General features: G+C 39.2%; 2 protein-coding genes across 2 annotated transcripts; both read left to right on the top strand.

Moving 5' to 3' along the window:
- Positions 1-360: 360 nt before the first annotated feature.
- LOC113634203 (ferritin, heavy subunit-like) lies at positions 361-1275 on the top strand. The gene has a single exon (XM_027132994.2). The coding sequence runs from the start codon at positions 562-564 to the stop codon at positions 1090-1092; it is 531 nt and encodes a 176-aa protein (XP_026988795.1). The 5' UTR covers positions 361-561; the 3' UTR covers positions 1093-1275.
- Positions 1276-4581: 3306 nt separating this feature from the next.
- On the top strand, positions 4582-7852 carry snai3 (snail family zinc finger 3). The gene is made up of 3 exons (XM_027133074.2): positions 4582-4767; positions 6615-7205; positions 7448-7852. Exons 1-3 carry the CDS (start codon positions 4689-4691, stop codon positions 7627-7629), a joined length of 852 nt encoding a protein of 283 aa, XP_026988875.1. The 5' UTR covers positions 4582-4688; the 3' UTR covers positions 7630-7852.
- The last annotated feature ends 2037 nt before the right edge of the window (positions 7853-9889 follow it).

The following is a 9889-nucleotide window of genomic DNA, read 5'->3' as shown; positions in this document are numbered from 1 at the left end:
AATTGCTCAGGTGTATAAACTGAAAAAAAAAAATGTAAGTCACTCTGGATAAGAGTGTCTGCTAAATGCTGTAAATGTAAAAAAAAAAAAAAAAACAATTCTGTTGCTGGTTCTTGTCATTTCCCTGTGTGTGCTATTTTACTCCTAAAGTTCAATCCAACAAACAAATTGCTGGAAAAAAACTATGTAGCAGAGCCACATGTGACTGTATGAAGGCATAACCATTGCTTAATTGTGTACACCTGTAATTTGTTCCGTTTCGTTTGAGTTGCCCCGTTTCTCGCTCTCGCGTAAACCACGCCGATGACGTCACTCGACATTGCTTCACTTCCGGTTTTTTTCCCCATATAAGGAAGCAAACCGAACATCGTTCCCGGACAAACCGAAGGTTCTCCGCTTCAACAGTGCTTGGACGGAAACCTCAGCTTCTGTCATCGCCGTTAGTTATTTTAAATCATTAAATCTCTAACGTATTTCTCTTTAATCGCTGAATAAAGCCGCAGATCCTCCGCTCGAAGCCGTTCATCATAACTACATTACAAACCTAAACAACGAAGCAACATGAGCTCTCAGGTGAGACACAATTTCCACCAGGACTGTGAGGCTGCCATCAACCGGCAAATCAACCTGGAGTTGTACACATCCTACGTCTACCTGTCTATGTCATACTACTTTGACAGAGACGACCAGGCTCTACACAACTTTGCCAAGTTTTTCCGCAAGCAGTCGCATGAGGAGCGCGAGCATGCAGAGAAACTGATGAAACTCCAGAACCGGAGGGGAGGAAGAATCTTCCTGCAGGACATCAGGAAACCAGAGCGTGACGAGTGGGGCAGCGGTGTGGAGGCTCTGGAGTGTGCACTACAGCTGGAGAAGAACGTCAACCAATCCTTGCTGGACATGCACAAGGTGGCATCTGATCACAATGACCCTCAGATGTGTGACTTCATTGAGACGCACTACCTGGACGAACAGGTGAAGTCCATTAAGGAGCTTGCTGATTGGATCGCTAACCTGCGCCGTATGGGAGCGCCACAGAACGGCATGGCTGAATATCTGTTTGATAAACACACACTGGGCAGTGAGAGCTAAACCCCCTTCACACCGGGATAAACCATCCTACCATCTGATTTTTTTGGTGTAATTAATTGCTCTCGTTTGCGTTTTGAATTAATTGCTTTCTCCTGCTTCAACAATTCTGTTGCTGGTTCTTGTCATTTTCCTGTGTGCTATTTTACTCCTAACGTTCAATCAAATAAACAAATTGTCGGAAAATTGTTGTTTATAGTGTGTGTGTGTGTGTGTGTGTGTGTTTCCTGGTAGAGTACTTGTATTAGGGAGTGGTGCCCCAGTGAATAGTCTACGGTTTAGGTGTAACATACACATGGACCGTTACAAAAGAATAACCTACATCTGATAGTCATATATGACAGGTATTTGAGTAATGCGAAAGAAGCCTTTTCTGCACACATGCCAAAAACGGAGTCGCAAATGCAAACCTAACTGAACTGGAGATGTTTTGTAAGGAGGAATGGTCCAAAATGCATTCATCCAGAATCCAGACACTCATTACAGGCTATAGGAAGTGTCTAGAGGCTGTTATTTCTGCTAAAGGAGGCTCTACTAAATATTGATGTGATTTTTTGGGGGGTGCCCAAATTTATGCACCTGTCTAATTTTGTTTTGATGCATATTGCACATTTTCTGTTAATCCAATAAAAAATTTCACTACTGAAATATTACTTATTTGATAGATCAAAATGAAATTGCTGATCCAAACACTCAAATATTTCTAAATGAAAATCATGGAAATTGTCAGGGGTTCCAAAACTTTTGCAAACAACTGTATGTAAAAGAAGTGTTTTCTGATCTGAATACATTTCGAGTGTAAGGTGAAAAAGGCCCAATAGATGGTGCAATTGAGTTTTAGTTTGACCTGCAGTCTTGTAGGCATTTTATGCATAGAAAATACAAAACAATTGTGTGTAGAACGGTAAAAAATACAACTGCAAAACATTCATTTACTCTGTTGGAGATCATAGTGTAATGTTATGTTCGACTGTGAAGAAGAGAATTGCATATGATGTCCATTATTTTTTGTCATCTTCAGCCGGTACAAGTGAGCTTTCTTACCCTGTGAATGAGGCAGATATAATCACTTAAAGTTTTGCCCCACTGAAATGTTAAATGTGCATTTGTCTTTGTGATGGCTATTAACCCTTTAGTGTAACGTTATTGTTGGACTGTTTGTACTGCCAGTGATCTCACCGATATTTCAGTCACCTGAAGGAGAGTTGCTCTTCTGTTTCTTCCTTTCATAATGCCCTTAGGCTACTGCATTATTGATGTCGTTCCCATAGATCTAACTGTGGATGTCACTTTCTCCTGAAATGACACACAAATAATGAAGCCTCTTTTAAAGTCTCACATCCTTTCCTCTTTCCAAGTTGAACCAATATTAATATTAATATTATTGCCTGTATGTGTAAAGTGTTGAATTGTACTAAATTGAATTGAGATAACACTGAAGTTCATAGAGCTGATTGGACATGTCGCTCTCTCTAAATTGTTTGGCAGGAGTGGATCCTGAGGCATCCTGGGAATACTGGGGGTTAGGTGGGAATACATCTTGTAAGAGATACCGGTCCATCACAGGACATCATGCACACACATGTACACACACATTCACGACTAGGGGCAAGTTATCTTAGCCAAGCCACATCCCCATAATTGCAGGTTTACAGAAGGCTGAAGGAAACTGGAAACTGAAGGAAACCCACAGGAAGAATATGAACAAAAAACTCCACACACTGACACTAACCTGAGCTCAGGATCGAGTCCAGGACTCTGGAGCTGTGAGGAATAATAATAATAATAATAATAATAATAATAATAATAATAATAATAATAATATATTTAATTTGATCTAAACTTTAACTTTCATAGAAAAAAAAACACTACAACAAATTGTAATTTTTTTACTACTAATATTTGTACTGGAATTATTGTAATCTATGGGTTAGTCTAACAGCCTGAGCAATATTTTAAAAAGTTACTTTAGTACTAAAATAATACTTTAACTTTATTAACTTAATTAACTCAACTATTCAGATGTAAATGCTTTGAGTTTCACTTCACGTTTTGTTAACTCAATCCTACAGCACCAACGCTGCCCTTTTCACACACATCTCTGAACAGCTCCTTCTAACAATAAGATCTGTTTTCTATGAACCCAAAGAGGTGCATGTGGTGCGAAAATAATGAGAGAAGGAAAAGTGTGTGTGTGTGTGTGTGTGTGTGTGTGTGTGTGTGTGTGTGTGTGTGTGTGTGTGAAACCACTTCACATCAGCTAAAACATAAACTATGTAAAACCAGCAGTAGTGTGTACACAACACAACACAACACTACATGGTACAAACTGCCACAGGTTTAATATAAACTGAACACTAAAATGAAAACATAATGCACACTTTCAGTCATTTTAAAAATTCCTTTCAATCATCCCAAATGATGTTGATTACTTCCAAACCCTTTGTCTGTAAAAAAAGCAGACTGTGTTATTACATAATCTAAAACATTGCACTGTGGGATGCAGTATTTTCTTCAATTAACAAAGAAAACCATTGCTGATAATAGAAATAAAGGAAAAGAGGCATGACTGGAAGACTGGAAGAAGGTTTGATGGACCAACAAATCAAATTGAATCACTGTCTTTAGTTAATCACACGGTTCTTGTAAGCCATTGCGTAGGTGAAAGGCTAGTTGCTCAGTGTGTGACACCAACTGGCATGGAGGATGAAGAAGAGAGCCACCACAGTGCCATTCATCAGGGTTCATCCTATAGCTAGACAAATGAGTCAGAGAATATCTTCACTCTAGGTTAAAACTACATGAAGAACAAGACAGTAAGCTACATGATGGAAGAAGCAGCGCAGTCTCCAGACTTTGAACTCATCAAGCCGGTTTGAAATGTACTGAATAGAAAAGCAAAGCAGAAAAAAACTACAAGATCAACACAAAGGTGAGAACATCTTCAGTACTATCAGAGTCAACAGTTTGTGTGATATTCAACAGTATAATTTCCCGAACAATGTTTCATTTCCAAAATAGAAAGAATACTTTCAGTGTGTTTAGCTGTAATATCAACATAAACATCATTGAACAAAATCTACAAAATTGTGCTGAACAAAATTATTTCTAAAGAATTTACAATTACTTCTATATCACAAATTTTAGTTTAGTGGCCAAAACCTCAATACCAGAAAATTCATAAACAATATATCCACTGAAATATGTAAATATCTTTAGCAAGCTATGAAACATTAAAACCTCAAAAGTCTTAATGGCCCGATTGTAAACTACCCTAACATGCTGCCACACGTGGCTGTGTTTTGCTATTTTGATCCCACAGGCCCACATGCACCTGTTTTGTTGGGGTATGCGGCTCAAAATATGACTCCGCCCCTTCCACTTGTTCTTTAATTCTCATTGGCTGTCTGGGATGTTTATGCTAATTAGCCCCCTGCACCTGACTCCCTGTGAGACGGCCCTCAAGCATCAGCTAGACTTATTTAAACCTGCCATCTCTAACCCTGGGCATAAACTCTGATTCTTCTCATACTGGCATGCTGACAAAGAAGTCGCAGCTACTTTAAAAAAAAGTTTCTAAAAACTTCTAGGATATTAAGATGCCTCGATCTTTCCTGGTGAAAAAACACCTCAGTCACAAGAAGCCAGATTATGGCACATTGGATTCACAGAGTGGTGGTGAGTTATTTTTACATTTCTGTCACAGATTTAGACTGAAAAAATGCAGAAAATCTGATTTATGAGCTTTGCAGACTAGAGCTGGGTCACTGGAGCACAGTTTGGTGAATCCCTGCTAATTAAGTGGGACGTTGAATCAGTTATTTAGGAAGAAACTCACCTAAAAAGTCCTAAACTCTGAGCCTAAGGAACAGGAATTTGTTACCACTGCTTTAACTCTATTATTGACTTTGTCTTTATTTTTTTACTCTGTAAAATCGGTTTTGAAACACTTCAGCCAAACTGTTTAGTTTGTACGTACAGCCTGTAAGATTTATGAGCTGATGGGTTGGTGATGCTCTGCATCAGAGACGACTCGGCCGTGACAGAAGTGAAGTAAACCTTTGCAACAGATCCAACAAACCCAGTTGGAGTTTAGCAGGTGCAGGATTTCTCCCAAAAGAGGAGCTTTTATTGTCAGCCCTTGTTTTGGACATCTGAAGAGTCCCATTAAACATGGTGAAGGGGGCTTGCTAGAGCATGATTTGCCTGAAATCGTTGGGTTTTGTTCACAGCTTTTCTCTTAAGCAAACAAGCCCCTTAACCTCCTCTGAGAAAAGGACATGCTTAACTATTCAGCAATGAACTTATCTGCAATTAAGCAGCTGGGCCAAGAAAAAAATAGTTGGGAAGGTCTCTGTTTTCTCTGATCGTGTCCCTGTTCCATACTGACTGAGTAAAATAACTAGACTGCTGTTCGGTCAAATTATTTTACAGGTTTAAGACTTTCACCTAAAACAAGAAGTCACTTGATATATATTTTAGTAGAATGTATTTCTCATTAAAGGGGAGGTTAAGCTCCAAAATCTGTTCAGAAAATATATGTCCTATACCACATCCGGGTTCTTCAGTGATGAGACCTATAAAAATTAGCAGAATGTCATGGTGTAGCTTGAACACTGTGATATAAACCACCATAACCTTCTTGGTCATTTAATATCATTCCATACCTCTGGTCTTGCCTCTAACAACTTAAAAGTGAAATTGCACTGAAAATCTGAAACTCTACAAGTTATTTAAGTGAAATTATAATCATGCTCTTAACTAAAATGTGTACAATTATTGTATAATATAAATGTATGCAAATAGATTTTTGCAGATGGAAGAGATGCACATCCTTAAATTTAATGATACAAAAAATCCCTTAGATGATGTTTTATGCTGAACACTTTTTGCAAACTCTTCTGTAATTTATGTCTAATAAGTTATATTATTTAACTTTGTTTTATTATATTTTTACTGATTAAGGACCAGTGTTATAAATCTAGAAAAACTCTATAGATAGTTGTTTAATCACATGTATTCATGTACAACTTATACACCAACCCGAGCATAGAGCTGAGGGTGACGGTAAAAGATCCTTCTGGCCCCAAAGCGGATCTCTCGTGGTTCTGGATCTTATAACTCTGATGTGAATTATTCATAACCACAATCAATGCCCTTATGAAAAAAAAACCCTAGATGACTGTCCTTCCTAAATAAACACGTGATGCAGGTGAAATTTAGACATTTTCACCCATTTTCACATGCTTGTAGCTTTCATGTCACTATTCCAATGATTTATTTATTTATGAATGTGATTTATTTATTTTCATGATTGCACGATTTTAAGCAATTAGATTCTTTTCTGAAGTGCATTACTTGAGTCCACGTGCAGTTTCAGTGCACAAGATATAAATGTGATCACAATCACCTCTGAAAAACACAGTCATGTGATTTTTCATGAATATCTTCAAATATCTGATTGACCAACAAATATTATTTAAAACACAAAACCTGTCACTGAGAACTTGTTGTTAATGTTACAGATCCTCACACACAAATGATCCCTGTGCTGTCTTCGAGCTCTGAACTCACCTCTTCTTATCCTGATGAAAGTTTTATTCCTGGGCCATGCCTATTGAACCAAGCCATAAGGTCAGCGTCACAGACGAGCTCCATTTGTGCCGTGATTGAACCGCAGCCTTTACAGACCTCCAGACTGCTTTCAGAAGGACACGCTTGCATCCGACCTGTGAATCCAAGCCCTCTGCGAGCCTGTGAGCCCGCGGCACCACAGCGTGATCAGAACAACAGAGCATTGCTGGACAGGGTGGTGTCTGATGTTACCATTTCCCTGTTAGGTCTTGCTTCAAAGGGCAACATCCAGGAGCACTTTGAGTGTTTTGACTGTCATAAAACCTACTTCACCTTCTCTGGCCTGGCCAAACACAGACAGCTTCAGTGTGAGTGGCCGTGTCAGAAATACTTCAGCTGCAAGTACTGCGACAAGGAGTATGTGAGTCTTGGCGCTCTGAAGATGCACATCCGCACACATACACTGCCATGTGTGTGTAAGCTGTGTGGCAAAGCCTTCTCCAGGCCCTGGCTGCTTCAGGGACACATACGCACACACACAGGTACAAACACACATATAGGTATAGACACAAACAGATATATATACAGTCACAGAACTCAGAGTCTCTTCAACTATTCATGTGTTGAAATAAATTATCTCAGTCTATCTATCTATCTATCTATCTATCTATCTATCTATCTATCTATCTATCTATCTATCTATCTATCTATCTATCTATCTATCTATCTATCTATCTTGTCTATAAAGCATGTGTTAATTTAGTACTGTACTCTGTTATTTCAGGTGAGAAGCCATTCTCATGTCCTCACTGCAGCCGAGCATTTGCTGATCGCTCGAACCTGCGCGCTCACCTGCAGACACACTCCGAAGTTAAGAAGTATCAGTGTAGGACCTGCTCAAAGACATTCTCCAGAATCTCACTTCTGTCCAAACACGAAGAGGCTGGCTGTTGCCTGACATCCTGAAGGTCAAGCATTACCTTCTATCATCACACCATGACACTTGAGGCCCTGGTTTCTCTCAGGTTACCTGAGCACTGTGATGTTTATATATGAGAGGAAACTGGGAGTCTGCACTGTTCTAACTCATTTTGGAAACACTGTTTCTTTAAGGTTTGTATATTTGTAAGTGTTTATGTTAAGCAACTTGCATGAACTGCAGGGATCTTCTGTTCAAGATTTTCTATAGCAATGGTTTTAAAATAAAAATTATTTTCTTCATTTGTCTGATGCTTTATACCAAAAGAAAATCACAACTGACACAACTGACTCTCCTGTCCCACACACATGCTCATGATAGCCTCCATTCCTCCATTCAACGTATGATGTTCTTTAAGGGGCAAAATGACAAATGGACATTGTTGAGCTGTTTTGTCCTTCCGGTCATCTTGTTGTTTATGAGCTTGTTTTTAGGTGTCAACCTTTCACCCGGCTGTGTTGTTTACATGTGGTGGTAATATCTTAACTTGTCAATGACACCAAACAAAATACCAGTTGGAGAAATCGTGGCAAAATTTTCATTCTGTTAGTTGGTAATTACCGTAAGAACCATACAGCATGCAGTACAGCTCAAAGAATAACTGACAGATTGCAAGATGCCTTTGAGGACTTAGCAGATCATATAAGAAACTCACATATGGCAAACATCTCACATACCTCACACTCTCAAGCTACATTCACAGTCTCCAGCCATTGGCCTATGAAGTCATCAGTAGGCGGTCCTACTACTGGTTGCCATAGTAAGATAAGTGAGATAAATGTAAGTCGATCTAGATTAGGGAAATAATTAGAGAACTTTTAGAGATCGGTTTGTATATAAAACATATCATATTTGATGAAACAGTGTGTGTTCTACTGTCTTCACTCCCATAGGTAGCTGCTGCAAGTGCTGCTAAGTTCAACTTTGTCACATTGCTGGACACAAATGCATCTATTAACCAACTCTAGCTGTCACTCATGTCACTGTAAGTCAGCAGTGTTTCTCTGAAGGTAGCGTTACACTCACCTAAACAAACCTCAAACTACAATTTGCACTGAAATGTTAGCAATATGAGAAGAAAGGTTTACAGGTGTACTCTAATGACCACTGGCTGTTAAGGACAACTGAGGAAACTAGTTTAAAAAAACAAGAAACCAAGTCAATTATAACTAAAGAGTAGATTTCACCTCTAAACCATTGAAAGATTAATCTCTGTTATTGATCCAGAGATTCTCCTGTTTAAGGTACGGGTGAAATAAATACTTCTACAGTAGGTAGTCTCTAACAGGAATAGGATCTACACTATATGGGCAAATGTATGTGGTCCTGAGTATGAAAAATCCTACTCCTTATTCATGGGCATTAATATTGAGCTGTTCCTCAAGGACACTTGAGTTCTTCCACTTCAATCTTGGTGAACTTCAGGTCTTCATGGAGCAAGCTTTGTGCACAGGATATATTGCTATGCTGGAATAGGTTCCGGCCTCTTGAAGGGAAATACTAATTCTATAGCATACAGTGTCATCTTAGACAGTTTGGTTTAAAGATGAACTGCAAAAGGGTGTGAAGTTCAGGAGTCCACGAACTTCAATCCAATAAATATTTCCAAAAAAGTTTTACTGTATTATACAGAGAACAGAATACTGTTTTATTGACTTGGATTGTTATGCTGTGAATTTTCCAGCTGTTGTTTCAGCTCTAATTAAGAGATTTAAGCTGCTTGTTGTTGAGGCGCTGAACACATCATTTCTTCATTCAAACACCACAGCACAATAGACAGAAGAGTCAGGTCCGTGTGACCCCACTTGCCATTAACCAGGGCTGTACTTTACAGCTCTCTTTTTTCTATTGCTAATTAATATGTCTATTTGGAGGACAGCTGTGCACAGGGAGAATTTTACAAGTCTAAATAAAACCCCACAATGCTTCCCATTAGTAATGGAGCATGGAAAATTCCTCATATATATGAGTGTTTATTGGCAGGTGGATGTGGGCCAACTGCATGCTGAAGTGGCTCTGTGCCAGGGCCGAGGGGGTTTGAGGGTCAGAGAGAGAAGAGAAGAAGGGGGAGAGAGAGAGAGAGAGAGAGAGAGAGAGAGAGAGAGAGAGAGAGAGAGAGAGAGAGAGAGAGAGAGAGAGAGACAGAGACAGAGACAGAGACAGAGACAGAGACAGAGAGAGAGAGACAGAGAGAGAGACAGAGAGAGAGACAGAGAGATGGGTGATCAAAAATAGTGAAAGAGAGAG

This window comes from Tachysurus fulvidraco, chromosome 1 (genome assembly GCF_022655615.1).
Source record: "Tachysurus fulvidraco isolate hzauxx_2018 chromosome 1, HZAU_PFXX_2.0, whole genome shotgun sequence".
In the NCBI taxonomy this organism is placed as follows: domain Eukaryota; kingdom Metazoa; phylum Chordata; class Actinopteri; order Siluriformes; family Bagridae; genus Tachysurus; species Tachysurus fulvidraco.
This window is presented reverse-complemented; position numbering and strand designations above follow the sequence as displayed.